The sequence below is a fragment of the Ctenopharyngodon idella genome, chromosome 4 (genome assembly GCF_019924925.1).
Source record: "Ctenopharyngodon idella isolate HZGC_01 chromosome 4, HZGC01, whole genome shotgun sequence".
Taxonomy (NCBI): Eukaryota; Metazoa; Chordata; class Actinopteri; order Cypriniformes; family Xenocyprididae; genus Ctenopharyngodon; species Ctenopharyngodon idella.
In genome coordinates, this window is record NC_067223.1 from 7,729,566 (window position 1) to 7,747,188 (window position 17,623).

General features: G+C 43.3%; 1 protein-coding gene across 8 annotated transcripts in view; it reads left to right on the forward strand.

The window, feature by feature from the left end:
- The window catches only part of sox5 (SRY-box transcription factor 5), a 210,874-nt gene that overhangs the window by 183,627 nt on the left and 9,624 nt on the right, over nt 1-17,623 (forward strand). For 6 of the 8 annotated variants that reach the window (XM_051890783.1, XM_051890781.1, XM_051890784.1 and 3 more), the window contains 5 exons: nt 1,327-1,453; nt 3,636-3,721; nt 10,260-10,409; nt 13,667-13,838; nt 17,052-17,224. In XM_051890783.1, coding sequence (XP_051746743.1) covers nt 1,327-1,453; nt 3,636-3,721; nt 10,260-10,409; nt 13,667-13,838; nt 17,052-17,224 — 708 coding nt within the window. The remainder of the gene's footprint in view (nt 1-1,326; nt 1,454-3,635; nt 3,722-10,259; nt 10,410-13,666; nt 13,839-17,051; nt 17,225-17,623) is intronic. The other 2 variants (XM_051890780.1, XM_051890785.1) reach the window with 2 other exon arrangements.

Here is a 17,623-nt window from a genome sequence, read left to right on the forward strand (position 1 = left end):
CTTTGGGCCTGTGTGTCTCAAGACTCTCCCTTTGCCAAAGTCTCTGGCTTGTTTTTTTTTCCCCCCTCTTTCCTCCCTTTCTTAATTCTGGAAACCTTGTGAAGTGGTGTGGCGAGGTGCCGAGCATGGTGCTCTGCAGAAATGGAGGCTAGCTGTTGCCAGATCGTGAAGAAGCTCCTTCACGTGACAATACGTCAAGGGGACCAGCTACCCCAAAAGCCACCCATCCATACCTCACTTGTCCTCAGGCGACAGTTGCTGGACAAGTAGAGTCTTTGAACTCATCCTAGGAATAAACTGGCTAGAAAGGGGAATAGTGTAGCCAGATATAAAAGCCACGTGTACGCTGTAAAGTTTCAGGAGTGACAACCTCATTTAAATGTGGGATGAGTCCCCTAAGTTATAATTCCATGTGTGTACAGAACATGAACATCACTCCCGAAACTGCAATGATTGACACCGTGATAACTACATTTTTAGTGTCCGCTATTCTGACTAAAGTAATATTACAGAAACAAAAGACTTTTTTTAACTAAAGCACAGTTGACGGAGGCATCGTGTTTTGTTTATGCTTAAAGGCTGCTTCACAGAGTGCGCTTGCAGTGTTGCCATGTCCACTTATTAAGTGTTTTTGGGGTTGTTGGCTCATACAACTATCAAGTTTATGGAGTTATTAAAGTGCGCAGGTGTGGGTCACGATATTTCAGTCTTTTTTCAGCACAAAGCATTTCCATTTATTTTGTTTTTTTATGGGCTTGTTCTTGTTTGCTGATTTGCTTGCAAGTTCTGGCAACATGAGTCAGGCTCATATCGCTTTCCTTGTGATTTCTTGCACCACACATACAGACGAGAGATCACTGATGCACATTAAAATACATATTTCTATATACGTATACATATCTTTCATAGCATTAACAACTAGTTCTTCAGTTCTGTTCTGTACACACTGCGTAGAATTTTTGTCAAAAAAAGGTGAAGGTGAATTAACAACCGGATTTAGCTGCAGTGTGTACATCGCCAAAGTGTGGTCCGCCATGCAGCATATTCTTGCCGGAAACGTCCATTTAGACGGGAAGTCTAATCAACATGTAAAGCAACCTACCACAGGTAGTTCTGCCTTTATAAACCATTTAGGTGGAGAAAATATCCAATAGATTTGGACCAATTTATGTCCAATATGGCCTCAGATGTTCAGTGATCAAACTGTGTGCGGTCTGAAGCTCAATCTAGGACTTTGGTTGACAAGATTTCTTCATAATGGACCTATTATGGCTAGACTCTTTTTTCATGACTAACATCATAATTGTTGTCTCTCTATCTCCTCAGCAGGTCCAGGGTCAGTTGCCTCCGCTGATGATACCTGTGTTTCCTCCAGATCAGAGAACTCTGGCAGCCGCTGCAGCACAACAAGGATTTCTACTTCCTCCAGGATTCAACTACAAACCAGGCTGCAGTAAGTATTAAAGCAGCATTTCAATGATGGGTTGTAAAATTAAAGACTTCAGTCCAGTTTATTGTTCACACTAGAGATTTCAAACCAGATTGCTGAAAGTGGAGTCTTCAACCCAATGTTGGGCAGCATCTCCCTCCTGTCTGGTGTGTTATTAAGATCAGCCAACACCACTGATGCCCGTCATCTCCCGCACAAGACAGACTCTCAGACTAGACAAACTCGCTTGCTTTTGTGTCTCTGTATTTGTAAAAAGAAAACTTCCTCTGGGGTTTGTGTTTTTGGCCGTAGCAGTCCAACTGTGAAGCAATGTGTTGTTTACCGCGAGAAACGAGGCGGCAAGTGCCAGCAGCGCAGCAGCAGAACGCTCGCGCTCTCACGGGGGGGTAGAGTGACCTGCCCCAGGTTTCTTCATATTAACACGGGCGGCCGCCAGAACACGCGTCCAGTACGCCTCGCACACGCCTCCGACTCCTCTCCAACTGTACGCGTGCACACACACATTGCATAGATCACACACTCGCGCACACTCATAAACGTACATCTCCCTTGTGAGACGAACCGGTCCGCATCTCCAGCTCCGCCCACTGCGCTTCACAGTTTCCCAAACAAGTCCCCCCACCCTCTTCCTCCTCCCGACGGCCCCCCTCCCTCCTATCCATACACCCTCTATTTCAATTACAGCCAGCAGCACCATCAAACCCTGCCCAAAATTTCAATTACGCATGTCATTTAGTTACCATTACAGTGCCTGCTCACGGGGGAGGAAGCCGTCGTTTGAACCCTCAAAACCAGAGAGGAAAAAAAGGGGGACGAAATCCCTCTGGTCGCAGGGTCTGGACTAAGGGGACGCTGGTTCCCACCCATTGCTCCCCGGAGCCAGGCCACGGAGCTCTTCCAGTGAGTCTGAAGATACTGCCTCCTCGCCAAAAGCAACATGTTTTCTTTCCTTAGTTTTGCTCTTTTGTTACAGCTGTACCCGAGAGAGACATAAAATAGCTGGAATATTTGTGTTTGTTTAGGGACTGAGAGAAAGACAAGAAAAAAAGACAAAACACACATATCTCCCCAGAATACATCCTTGAACCGGGTCCAGGGCGATCTCTAACCTAGCGGATGAGTATTTTGGGGGGAGGGAAACAGTGTATGGGAAAAAAGTTTTGGACTGACTGATAGGAGCGTCTGGTTTATTGCTTACGGAGACAAGGTCCAACTTCCTCTACAAACCCCCTTTAACAGATACTCTAGATTCCCGGGCTGTATCCAAAACAAGTGCATTCATGTGCACTTTAAAAGTTACATTTCAGTTTTACTAAAGCAATAACCTGTCTTTTTAATAAAAATGTACATTTATTAATTTACTTTCATCAGATGCAGATTTACTTCCAATTCTGCCAAACTGCATGGGATATCATAGGCGAAGGGCATATCTATGCTGGCTTCAAAACATGACCAGACATGCACTCCATAAATCACTGTTTCTTTTAGAATAACAGAATTATCAAAGGCCATCTATCTGGACATTAAGCAGATGCGTCTTCTCCCCTTTATTCTTCCTCAGATCGCTTATATCCAACCTCTCCTCCCTTTTTGACAGACATCATTCCATTGTTCCTCACACTTTGCACTCAAAAAAACCTGCAGAACCGATTTGAGGGCACACTCATGGTTTCTCATGTCACAGGCCTTTTCAGCGCGATGCTAATAACCCCCCTACTTCCTCTAGCCGAACTGGACTGACCTTTACCTCCCGGTCATGTAATTATAAAGCCCATATCTGCAGGTGGACGCTAATAACTCTCGCTATTCACTCCTCGTGTTCTGATTCATCTCTCCAACGCAGAGGCTCTTGTGCGGGGCCCGAGGAGACGGGGCGCTGACGTTACCTCGTTAATTACCGTCCTCTCCTTATCATGCCTTAGCCTTCAACTGCTATTGTGCTCGGGGTATTAGAGCTGCAGCCACACAATCAGCCTTTCATTAGAATGGAGGGGGGGACTTCACAATGGAGGTCTTTACCGACAGAAGAGAAAGCAGTGAATCTGTCGCTCCATCGAAGAAGAGGAGAGGGGGATGGGGCCCAGACCCTGTGCAGAAGTGTTGGAAGACGAAAGGGATGGGTGATGTGTGAACAAAAAAAAAAAATCTAAAGATTCTGACATACCCATAATGGTCTTTTCCTCAGGTGACCCTTACCCTCTACAGCTGATCCCCACAACTATGGCAGCCGCTGCTGCGGCAACACCTGGCCTCGGCCCTCTTCAGCTGCAGGTAACGTCCATCTTGTGGTTTTGTTTGTGTGTGTGTGTGTGTGTGTCCTTTTGCTGTGGGACACATTTTTCCCAACCTCTCAAACAAAATCTCTTTTTCTTCCTTCGTTTTTTTCCCCCTTTTTTTGTTTTGTGATCCCGATAGAGAACAACAATGCCCACTGTTCTCCCCAACTCTTTTCCTCATGCCAACTGCAAGTTGCCATAGAAATGGGCCTTTGTGAGGGGCCAGAGCCCAGAGAGAGAATGCCGCACTGCTGGCTCTGGGGTGCTGATATTGTTCACTGTGGAGCGAAGGGTACCATAGAAACTGTTTTTAAGGGGGACAGAGCACAGAGGGACACTGAACAGAGGGCAAACACAAAAAGATATTATGGGCTGTCTGAATAGAGTCAAACCCTAATGCAGCCTCACTGTGCTGCTCTGAAACTGAAAACGCTGTAAACATGCGTCTCCTCGTTTTCCTTTTCCTCCCTAGTTTGGTCTCTGGAAGGAGACGAAAAGTATGAACTGACTGCATCTGTTCCCCTTGTCACCAGGTTAAGAGCCTGGCTGTTTGAGATGCATTCACCTGGGGGCCCACATGGCCCTTCCTCTCTAAAGAGGCCAATCTCACCCTGCCACCATTAGCCAAACATAGATGCACATTAGAGTGAATTTTAACAGGGCATTGCACTTACGTACACACATGTAAAGATATGTACACACCTGCACATCTGTATCACAGATTAAGCATATGTAAGAGGTATAAATGGCTCTCTCACATACACGCTCACACAGAAACAGGTGGTATTCCCAGGTGCCCTGTGGATAACAGGTAATAAAACAGGATATTTTTTTTCTGTTTGGTTTTTTTTTTAAACACTTGCTGTCTGTGCACTCACCCCGCTGTGCTCCGTATGACTGGCTTACTGCGAGAATCTTGTCCCGTCTGATTTTATCTGCTTCCGAGCTTGTCTCCATATGTTCCTTCGTGTTAAGATTCAAAAAATCCCAGATTGAACAGCTTTGTCAGGCGCAATTGGATTTTGCCAGAAAAACAACTGGAAAAAAAACAACAACATCATCCAATGCCACTGTTCTCTCATTTCATCCTCAAATCTCCCTTGCAACACACACACGCACACAGAGAGGGCGAGAGATTAGGGCTTTGTCACAATGAAAATGATTTACTAAGGCTAACCTAAATACAGATGTCTCAGACAGAAGCACGTTGGATTTCCTCTGGGACAATCTGCGCATTTGCACGTCTCATCTTCAGACCCCCCAACTCGATGAGAGGCCCAAAATATTTGCCTTGGTCACTCCACAAGGCGTTCAACATGATGTGCTGAATCTGCTTTGCGATTCCTTACCCCTCTTCTCAATGCACTTTATGTCCTCTCAACTATACTATATTTAAAATTTACTTTTTTGTTTGTAAAATACATATAGAGATCGTTTAGTAGGCAGGATATATTCGGTTATTTACATTTACATTCATGCATTTGACAGATGCTTTTATCCAAAGCGACATACATTGCATTTATGGTATAGATTTTATCAGTTTACGCATTCCCTGGGAATCACCTCCATGATCTTTGCATTGCTAGCACCATGCCCTACTGAACTAGAGGAATGCTTATTTAAGTATGTTTCTATACATAAGTACAATTTATATTCAATAGGAAAATAAAGTGTCTGAAGTTGCTGTGCAGCACGTCAACTGAAGGCATGCTGCATTTGGTTACTTGGAGTGTAGACAGCTTTGTTGATTGTAATTTGTAGCGCATTATTGTAATTTTAACACATTATAATTTGGCGCTTGCGTCCTGAGTAGTGTGCATGTCCAAAGTGTTCAGAGTAATTTTGTATAACAATTCTGTTCAAGTTTTATGCACACTTGTAGACGCCAGATGGATGAAGTCGCAGCTGCGTGAGACTGCTCACCTACACACTGGCCATTAAACAAGACCTCTAAGTGTGTGTGTGCATGTGTGAGTGAGAGGGAGTCATTGCACCAGGGGTCACTATCTTAAAGGTGTTTGCCATTAGTCACAGCAGCCGTTTTTAAACCTGGCCACAAAACCACTTTTCACAACTGCGACAACAGTTCACACTGGCCTAATATTCCATAACCATCTAAATTAACCTGCGTAACCCACCAAAACCACACACACAGAAGCTGAGGGACAGTGACTATGACTTTGTTGGAAATGTGGGAATGGAGAGAGAGGAAGAGAGAGATAAGAAAAGAAAAGGAGGGGAGTAATAGAAAGGTATGAGCTGCGAGCAGCATACTGAAGAGGTATAAAGTGGGTCAATGGAGGAGGTCAGCCATCATATGTAGAGGCAGATGTTGGACCATATTGCACCGGATTACTGCAGCACACAGGAGAACGAGAGAGAGAAAGCGAGAGGGAGACTGTATTTAATGCCTTATATGAGCCGTAAAAAAATAGTACATGTATTTCCATTTGTAGTTCAAACCCCCAGTGATTTATTTTTTTGACGCCACTTGGAGGACTGCATGTGTATGCACGATAAGCAGACTGAATTCCTTTCAGATAGTGATCTGGTGGCATTGTCCAAGGACGATGAGGTCAGTGACACTGTTAATAGATAGTAGGCTGGATTGATCCTGTCCAGCTTGCCCTATCTGCTCCACAACATAATAAGCTTACATAACATTCCCAGTGTATCACACAATGAGAATGTTATTCTGACTCAAAGCTTCCAACAAGCAGACCTAGAACCTGGACCGAGTGCTGAGTCTCTTCCTTGACAATCCGAAAAAAAAAATAATTAAGCAGAAAAGAGAGAAATTATCCTACCTCACAATAGATTTTCATTTGGCTTTTGTAGTTTTTGTAAACACTAGCTTTAGCTCTAATTGACACTTAAGAGGGAGATTTCTTGGCAGCGGCTTCAGTCAGACGCAACTCATGTCAAAGTTCATCCTGCCTGGCGCACTAATCAAAATGGCACAGAACTCGACAGCCAGTGTTTTGTTTATTGCAAAAAATAACAAGAATAGGAAGAATTGACGACAATGGAAAAAGCAAGAGACGCACAATAGCCAGCGGTGACCAAAATGACAATAGCTTAGAGGATCACTCCGAACTGCTTCCATTTTGACAACAAAGCAAGATGGGAAAAGAAGCTCATAATCTGAGTAAAGCAGGGGATTACTGGAGAGCAAGAGATGTCTGCTCAGCCACATAAAGACGCACAGATCCACTCCACTGGATAGCGCTGACAGCAGCCCATCTTCCTGTGCTCAGGGAGGGGATGGGAGCTTAGTGAGGATGGGGTGGTGGCTTTGTTAAAACATGTGTCACCAACACTAATACTCTCCAATCAGCCTTACGAGTTAAAGCGCAAATGCCAATCTATCTCCTCCCGTCATCCTGCATATAGACACGTAAAAACACACACACACCACTTAATGGAGTCACATTTGACCCACTAGATCAGACAGGCCACGCATTACGGACTGACATTGTGATCTTTCTTATGTGTTGACGGTGTGTTTTTTCTTACCTTTGTTGCCTTAAACACACACACAGAGACTTCTGGTTAGAGAATTAGAGCTGGCCTAAGACTCCTCTGTGGGGATTAGCAAAGAGAGAGAGTGAGAGAAGCAAGGGGAGAAGCTTTAAGAGTTCAAAAGGACGCAGCTTGACTGAAGGAGTCAAGAGTCCTATCAAATCCCTCACAGATACACCCTCCCCCATTCAGCACCTCTGTGTGTGTGTTTTTGTGTAAGGCTGACATTTAAATTCCTCTGTTACATCCCCACTTTTGAGATCAGCCACCCCTTCATCCCCCATTCTCGCTGCGTGTGCACACGTGAGCCCGTGGGCACTCGAAGGGCATTGTGCTGTCACTTCCTGTTTGCTCACGTTGACGGCGGGGTGGCAGCGCTTTGAGCGTGTTCAGTGGCAGCCCCTGTTGGAAGTGCAGTGTATGTGTGTTTCGGTCTAGCGGTTGTGACTGACAAGAGCTGGCCCTGTAATAGAACTCAATTCAGAAAGAAAATAAAGCAGTCTGATGCAGTGGACCGGACACGGAGCATCTCGCCCTCTCACGCGCACACACACGCAGACAGGGCAAGCTCCGACAGGGGCCGTATGTCACGCTTAGGCACACACACAACCAGGGGCCATGGTGGGAGTAATTGAACAGAAATGACCAACAAGAGCTTTATTTCATGTCCTGCTCCCCTGTGTGGACTACAGCTCATACACTGAGGTCACCTCCTGATCAAAAAAAAAAAAGAAGAGAAATGTGTGTGCGCATTGAGGTGCTGTATGTCTATGCACAAACTGAGGAATAAAAATAGAAGAGTCGCCCTGTCAGTGTCCATTTTAAAGATAATGACTGAGCGAATGTACATTATCCTGCTTATTACTTACCACATAAAGTATAGATTTGAGCTGAAATTATTTTATGTTAGAAGAAAGAGTGATACAAGAGCTACATTAAATGAATTTCATAGGACAACAGTCGATTATACAGTTTAGCTGTGGAAAACCGATCAGAATCAAATATTCCAAGTAGCAGTGTATTAGTTTTTTTTATTAGGGATGCACAATATATCAGTGATCATATTGTTATCAGCCGTAAGTAGTGCCATAATTGTAAGACATAATTGTAAGTAGGTAATATTAAAAATCACTTCTTTTTTTTACAATTCAAACAGCATATTCTTTCTAAAATGTGTTATTTGACTTACTATAGACTTCTTTTTTTTTTTTAACAGGCAAAATAGTGTAGATTTAATATTGGCCATCATATCGGTTGGCCATAGCATAAACATAATTCAATATATATGAGAGGTTTTTTTTTTTTTTTTTTAAATCAGTTCACCTATACTTTCAGGCATACAGTTAATATAGCAGTGTCCCTTTTTTTAAAGAAAAAAATCTGTACTTATTAACTTTATTAGCTCTCTGCGGTGCAAATTTAGGCAGATAAAAGCCAGTGTGAGTGGATAGAGATGTTCTGAACGGAGATATGTCTCTCAGCATGATGGTGTGTTAATCTCTGTGTTCTCATCTGATAGAAATATTTAATTCTAGCAGATACAGCCGACAGAAGATTGTGGAGAATGTGCTGTCGAGGTTGAGAGAGAGAGATAGAACTGCCATGGACATTTGCATAAACCAGTCTTTGTTTCCTGCTGGTGGCTGGCAGCCAGAGACGAACAGAAGGACGGAAGTTTTACTCACAAACAGCCATTCGCTTCCAAACCTTAAAGAGAAAAATACAATTTAAAAAACAGCCCGTCTCTGCTGCTACTGTAAACACAGATTTGGTTCCTCATCTTTTCCCACAAATACAATAAAAAGCTCCCTCTCTCAATTCATTCTTTGCTTTCCTCAAAGTCCTCAAAATGGCACATGAAAGCTGCACAAACGCACTTATTGCAGAAATTGCACAGACAGCTCCGGGAATCTGTTTTACACGACAACTAGCCTGTTACCGTAGAAACATTTGCTCTGGTCCACAAATACACAGCGTTGAAGAGTACATCCCTGAGCTGAGTGTTTAACAGTTGGGATATGTTATTGTTTGTGGTCGACTGATACAGGTTTGTTCGATTTGGTTATGCAGATAACAATATCTAGAGACTTGAAAGCCAATATAATATTGATATAACGCTCGTGTTTAATAAAATTTAATTTAGTCAAAAAATAAATTCAATTATTTGTAGTATTTTACTTCAGTATTTAATAAATACAATATAATTCTGAAATTTAAACTTCAATACTTAAATGTACTGCTTATATAAGTTTTTATATACTGCTAATTTATTTTATTATATTTGATTTAAAAAATTTAGACATTTTTGTACTGATGAAACTATTGGCCAAGTGTTCATGGTTACTTTAATCACAAAAGATTGATCTGTCATTTAATACATTTGAAACGATAGAAACAAAAAGGAGCAAAATCTTTATTTATTCTGTCAAATGGCAGTATGCTACATTACATTGAATCATGCTGGCAGATATGTTTTCGAGTTTTAAGAGTGTTTTCTCATGGGTCCTTCTGTCCTGGTGTGCATTCTTAAACGAGAGTAAAAGAATCAATAGGGGGTCCAGCATTTGTTTCCACTCCCGGTGGCAGAGAAATTCACAACTTCTCTCTTTACATAAACACATCCACCAGTTTTTCACCTTGAGAGGCCCTTTTTTCAGTCTTTTCTTTCCTTAGTGAATTTGACCCTTATGGTGAGTGCGTTTTTTCCCAGGATGCACCTTGGCGGGGACATGTCTCACTCAGGCGTCTGCTAGCTGTTAGCGTAGCCCCTTGAGGCCGGATGGTGGAACATAAAGTGACAGCTCTGTCCCCTCACACATAAACAACCATCAGCCCTCTCCACTAATGGCCAAACCAGCTTTTTAGCCTGTTTTTATTTTTTGTTTTTTTGTGCGTTCTGTGTATTCATTTATTCATGGACCTTTCTCTCTTCTTCATCCACTCTTCTGTCCCTTCTCCCTCTGTCTCTCCTCTCTCTCTTTCTCTTTCTATCTCTCTCTGTCTCTGAGCAGCAGTTGTATGCAGCTCAGTTAGCTGCCATGCAGGTGTCTCCGGGGGCCAAACACAGCACAGTGCCTCAGGCCAACCTGGCAACCGGAACACTCTCGCCCACCAGCGGCCAGAGCGAGAAAAACAGAAGCACCCCACCACCAAAGCCCAAGGTATGTGTTTGTGGATGCGTATTAGGCTGTAACGCCTGTGTACATTTACCATCCAGAGCTAATAGTCTTTGTATGTACTGGTTTTGGTTGAATACCCATAACTGGCACCATGCCTTCAATTCTCCATGCCTCACTACATTGTTGCATTTCAAGTGCTTTGTATGACAGCTTCTGAAGGTCCTTGGTCCTTGAACCCGAAGTCTAGCTACCACCACTGCTTTGTGCCTTTTCCGATAGCGTATAAGGCTCCAAGCAGGTATCTTTCCCTTCGGCCAGTCTGGCAGCAGGAGGCCAGAGCTATCTGAGCGGAATAAAGCTCCATGAATATCAGGCAGGGCAGAAATAAAAGCAGCCTGTCTGGCCTCTCATCCCTCCTGCTGGGCTGGTCATTCTAGACGCCTGGACACCCCAGCAAGCCCATTCTGTCCCGCTCAGCAGTACAATAGCTGGACCGTGGGGCGGCCAGGGCTGGATAAACATGTGTGAAGGCCTGTTGCCCGCTCTCACTCCGGCCTTGAGCCACAGCTGAGCCCGATGCCTGTTTGCAGAGGGAAGAGAACAGACCTGGAGCTCAACCACATGCCTGTTGCATAAGAGGAAGCGCTCAGGATACGTTTCCCTCCGTCAATCTCAGCGGTCGCCATCGACTGGATCTGGCCTCCTGCAGCTCATTGTGTCAAAGGCTAATAAAGGCCGTTTTCCTTAAACATTTGGTCCTTTGTTGTCACATGACCAAGTACATGGAGATAAAGGAGGAGGATAGGGATAATACAGATAATTGGCAGTGCCGCCTGCACCTGCTAGGCCTCCGCAGCCACTGAGCCATGAGAAAATGACCTTTTCCTTAAATATATCTTTCTCTCTCATATTCCTTGTCAAGAATCTTAAAGTGGATTCAGAGCCCTACCATTCACCTTCTCTACCTCCTCTTCACTCTTCAAATTTTCCCTCAATCATGGCTCTCTTGTTTGTTCTCTCCACGTCTGCAAGCTTTTGCCATCATGAAGGGGAAGGCATGTATATTTCAAGGTTGCTGCCCTGGGGTAGTTGCCACTCTTCCTCTCATTTTGAGATGTGTGCCGTGTGTCAGACAGCTGGTTGGACTGAGGCGTACAGAGCTTAAGTGCTTTACCCTGGGGGAGGCCTCACAACTCAGGTGCATCACGGACTCACTATATCACGGTTTTCACTCTGTGACCTACTCAGATTCACACCCTTATTCATTCACTCAAGCTCAGTGCTGCCACAGTTGGCTTTGGGATTCCTCTTGAAGGTGCTGCCCATGTGTTGGTCACAGTGGGCTTGGACACTTCTATCTTGTGGGAGTGTCTCTGGTTTCTTTACAGTCTCTGAAGTAGACTGTATGTGTCAGCAGTATATGTGACGAATGTATATATTCATGCAAAATTCATAAGAGATCACAAAACTACTTGGTGGACAATGAGTATATATGGCTTGTGCAAGTGATATTTTGTATATATGTATACAGCCAGTGTACAGTAATTAGCGATAAATAACTGATTAAAACTATTGTTTTAATTAAGAACAATAATTAGCGATTTGCTAAGTCAATGATAAAAACTGTTCATTTTCTCGTCTACACTGGAAAAGCTGGACACACACTTGTCTTGGTATTTTATATATATATATATATATATATAAAATTGTAAGTGACTCTGTCATTTTATATGAGAATTAAGCTTATTCCTTATTATAACATGTATGACGGGTCTTAAAGCTAGCTTTCCTCCTCTCACACAGCTTTGCCAGTCTTCATTAGTTCTCCTCTCACCGGCTTCATTCTCTTTGGCTAACATCCCACCCAAGGATTTGCTTCTCGAAGAACAATCCACCATCGGGGCGGGAGGCAGGCATTATCTGTCATAAATATTCAGTTTTCCTCTTCAATGCAGCGTCGCTACACATCCTGACACAATATGGGTCATGATACAGTATTCTCCTCAATCACGTCTTAGTGTTCTCATTGAGTAGGGTCTTTTGTCTGTCTCCCTTATGATGGAGTCCACATCCCACTGGTTCCCCTTCCATTGAGAACAGCGCTAATGAGGACAATCCTGTTACGGCCCATCACAGCACGGGCGGTGAGGGAAAGGTCTTAATCAAGCTCTCCAGACCTCAGAAGCTCTGTTCCAAAACCTAGCATGCTGACTCGCTGCCTACTGCCTTTGAAACAGAGCGAATTTCTGCTCACACTACTGCGGAGGCAAGACAAGGAGAGACACTGTGGCTCTGTGAGATGTAGTCGTCCTCTATGGCTGTTGCAAATGCCTTTTGTGTTTCTGGCCATTTATGACAGACGGGAAGGCTCTAGAAACAGGTGTCAGTACAGATGCTGCACTCCCCATGTTAGCACATACGAGATCCCACTGCAGTGGACAATAGCACAATAGTGACCTAAGAGACCCTCTGCCAGGCGAGGATGATTGACAGCTATGGCTTGGACGAGGGCTGGGGAGGTCATTTGATCCTGGAGGTTTGCCAGAGTGCCCACGAGCTTCTGATGTAGTTCTGGTATTGAGCTATGAAGCTGTTAAGAACATGAAGGTCTTGATGGCAAGTTTAGGCCTTCATTGCAGTGTTCTGATGCTGTGTATGGGGCAGCATCTGTCATTCTGAGATCTAATTACCCCTTATGGTGCCTTCTCTGATGAGATTATGTCAGCATGGTTGATATCTTAGTAGCAGTCATTTGCACCGTATGGATAGACGTCCACCATCACAAAAGAGAGTCAGGGTTATCTGATTATTATCTAATGGGGTCTAATTGACATCTGTGAACATATCTGAAGCTGTAACGTGTGTGTCAAATAATCATTTGTGCTTATATTTATGGAATACTTGGCCGTTCTGTGTTTGCGTGTATGCTTGTATGTGTTTTTTTTCTTCTCAATGCGCAACATGTTTGGTAAATGTGTGTGAATCTTCTCACCTAAGCATGTTTCTTTACATGGTATGCTCGCTTTGTCCCTGTTCTTCTGTTTGATTGAGCATGGGTGTGCTGCATGTTGATTAGGCCATGGCAGTGCGCAACGTCAATCCAATATCAGCAAGTTTTTCAACTGGCCTGCGCAACCACAATTACTTTTATCCTTTCCTTGTGGCCTGGCCGCATTTGCTGAAAACTTCCTTTTTCGGCGTGCAGTCAGCTGATTTGACCCCCTGCTGGGAGTTTTGATTGGGTCCCAAGTCTCTGAGGAGAAAAATCACACCGGGCCAAACGTGTTGCTGTTTTTCAGGACGAGGGCGCTCAGCCCTTGAATCTGTCGTCCAAGCCTAAGGCATCCGAGAGCAAGTCACCCACCTCCCCCGCTTCCCCACAGGTCCCTGCCCTGAAGCTGGGCCCCGGGTCACTGAAGCACAGCGCCCCCTCCAGCATCGGAGGACCGCCGTCCAGACTCAGCTCCATAGGTACCCGCACCTCCACAGTTCATTGCAATTCAATAAACACATAAATCGCAGCATAACCTGCTTAATGTTATTACATATTGCCCTGAACGTATCTCTCAAGAGCATTTCCTACTCCCAGGATATGTTTTTCTGCTGGCACAGACTCTTGTATGAGACGGTAATTGATGTTACATTTTTAGGTTTGTAGAATTTAATTTTGCCTGAAGGGCACATTGTCAAACATTTATTAGTCTAAATGGTGGGGGAGAGCTTGTTAAGCAGCTGTGTTTGGAAGCGAAAGAGAGGGAGACAGCGGATAGGAAGGTTTAGCGGCGTTTATTTCTGTTGTTTAGAGGTGCTGAATAGAGCAACACAAGCCTTCCTGACAGGCGCTGAGATTAGACAAGCCTCTTATACAACTCTGTTACCACCCACAGCACAAACAACATACATTAATAACACAATCAAGCAATATTCTCCCCTCCCCATGCCTCCCCTCCTCACAACAGTTAGCCATTTCAGACTACTTCCCTGTAATCGCTGTGTTTTTCAACAAATCCTGGGATTTAATAGCAGATTAGTGGATTTGCCGCCCAGATGTTTTTTGTTCTGAAAAATGGATTAGGAAGTAAAGTTTTCACTGGAATCCTTTGGAACATGTCACAGCAAGAGGTTCTTTTAGATCATTAAGTTTGAGAGTGCCGTATGTCCCTTGATTATTCCATCTGGTGCACATCTTTAAAGGCTCAGGAAGTATTGTAATGTCAAAGACGTATTCAGAGCCCCACTTAACATGTGGTTTCTAGGTGTATGTGTGTTTACCTGGATGAGTATTTATATTTAAACTTGACAGATCTTTGTACACCCCTTTTTGTGCAATTCCCTCATCTTTCCATCATCCATGTTCTCCACCTCTCTCATCTTTTTGACCTTGCTAAGTGACATCTGTCCTGAGACTTTCCAGCATGCCCGACCCCATTTGTCCCTTTCTTTTTGTGTCACTGTCACCACGGAAACACAACAGAGGCTGTCAAGTGCTGTGTCCTCTAAGGCCATCACTCTCCCTTGCTTTTTCTCAGAGGCCGAAAAGAAAGTTTTACTCTCAAGATCACTGTAACGTGAAGTGTGAGGTCCTGTTTATGTTTTGAGTTATTAAGCTGATATACATCTCTATTTAAAAAAGTCATTTTAAATGTAAGAAAATCTCATATCCATCTCTGTCTAGTGGGGTCGGTGCTCTTAATTAACACCTCAGACATTTTTTGACCCCCAATTAAATTGACAGTCAGGAAGTGTGCTGGCTCCCACTCACCCTTTGACCTGTGGCCATTTTAGCAGATTCCCGAGATATGACTTTTAAAAGAGTTCTCCATCATTTCAAATGAAAGCATTTAATCCATCCTATCCAGCATTAGCGACCGGATTAGGCCAGATAAAGACTCATAATCTAGCACAGGTCTTTGTTAGATCTATCCTGGTGAGATAATGCTCCACCACACACACACACTAGCCAACAGATGCAGCTAACGGCTTGGGCGGTTAAGCTGCTGAGAATAATACAAATAATAGCCATGAAAAGATGGTTGGAAACATCTTTGATATGCTCGGAGGCAGATGTTGCGGAATGGGCCAAATTAGACTGCTTATGGCTTTAATATAAGTAATCTCCACTGGGTTTTTTTTTTTTTTTTTTCCCACTTTTAAGATTTCCATGAGCTTTGGTCTGAATAAAAGCCCACAAAATGGTAGACAGAGAGAGATATGAGACAAATGGCACTTTTTAGCAAATCTCTGAATGTATAAATGCAGATTTGTGAGATTTTCATCAGACTTCAGCATCTGTTTTCAACTGGATTTCTTATCCCTTATTTGTGTGTGAGAAAGAGTGTTGATCTGTTCCAAAATCTAGTGAGCTGCCTACGGAGGCAGCTTTTTAAGGCAAAGGCTATCTCAAAAGGTAGACACCTTAAAGGGTTAGTTCACCCAAAATCTTCGGACACAAATTAAGATATTTTGATGAAATCCAAGAGGTTTTATTTATCCTCTATTAAAAAGCAATGAAATTACCACATTCAAGGTCCAGAAAAGTAGTAAAAACATCGTTAAAATAGTCGACTTGACTACAGTGGTTCAACCTTAATATTTTGAAGCGACGAGAATACTTTTTGTGCTCAAAAACAAAACAAAAGCAACAACTTTATTCAACAAATTTGTCTCTCCCCTGTCATTCTGTTAAACTATTTACGTTGCAGAGCTTCAGTGTTTACGTCCGAACGCTGGCCAATACTGAGCCGCCGTTCGGACGTAAACAGGAATGACATGAGGGTGAGTAATATTAATGACAGAAATTTCATTTTTGGGTGAACTAACCCTTAAACCCAATACAGCAGACAAAAATATAGAAATGTTGATTATAAGTAAACTTTTATTCAATACTATAAAGTATGAATAAAACACTTAATTTTACCCAGATTTTGTCTGCTGTAAAGAACATTGTTGCTGCCTATGTAGGCAATAGACAGCGAGGCAGCTCGCTAGGTTTTGGAACAGCTTGTGTCTGAGTGTGTGCGTCAGCGACAGGGTTCTGATGACAGTTTCTGCTGTAAATAAGAATAGAGATCTTTTTTCAGCTTCACATGATCATGTTATGTATACAGACTTTAGGCAACCACATATCTCCAACCGGCTTTCATTATTCTAGTACTTCATGTTTAAAGTAGCTGACAGACCATAATGCTAGCTGATTTAACTAAATGCTAATATTCCTGAGAAGTCAATATTTATTTTCCACACTTCTTTTTTCTCTTTTCTTTGAGTGAATGTTAAGAGCTAGTTGTGCCATAGGCAGACTGAGTCACAGAGGTGACAGTCAAATGGTCAGTGTGTGTATGGTAATGTTAACACAAATGCTGATAGGTGACCTCACAGCATGCTTAGTGCTAATGTGTGATGCCCGGAGTGCCAGCAGTGTTTTAGTGTTGGGTGACTTTAGTGTTTTAAGTCCATAAATTGAATCAGAAATGTCAGTGGCAAGTACCAAAAATTTGAAATTGATATTATAATGAAATAATTATGCCCATCAATATGCAAACTTATTAACAGGGCATGGCTTGAAAATTGATGATTTGGTAAATGCATTTGAAAGTAACCGCTTTATATCAAGACACGTATCTGTCTGTTGTCTTACAGTCATACGTCTGTGCTCTGTCTCACTCACACCTGTCATTCTTTCAGACCTGCTGTCGTCTATCACCTCCGGCGGCTACCTGAACGACCATGAGGCCGTGACCAAAGCTTTCCAGGAGGCCAGACAGATGAAAGAGCAGCTAAAGAGAGAGCAGCAGGTACTGGACGCCAAAGTAGCGGCAGTCAACAGCCTGAGCCTCAACAATGGACGCTCAGAAAAGGTTTGTTTTACTCTCATCTTGCATTTACACATTCACTCAGTCAAGTCTGCAGACCCCATCTTGCTCATCACCAATGAACAGTGCAAATGAAGTTTAAAAAGATGAAAATACACAAACAGAAGCGTTAATTACAACAGAACGTGTTTATCTCTGAACAAAGTGATTTCCCAAAGCTGTTCTTGTGAAGAGGGGGAGTAGAGGTGACTAAGATCTGAAAGCTCTTTTGTTGTACACGCTGGGAGACGCTACATGTCTGGGAGGCAAGCTGAGGGCAGGCAGGGCGCAGTGAACAGGACGCTAATTTTAATGGCGTAGCTGATGCTAATGTGAAGTGACTGGAGTGACTCCTCGGCTACACGGCTAAATTGGGCTTGTTTGCTAAACACACTGAAGTCAGCT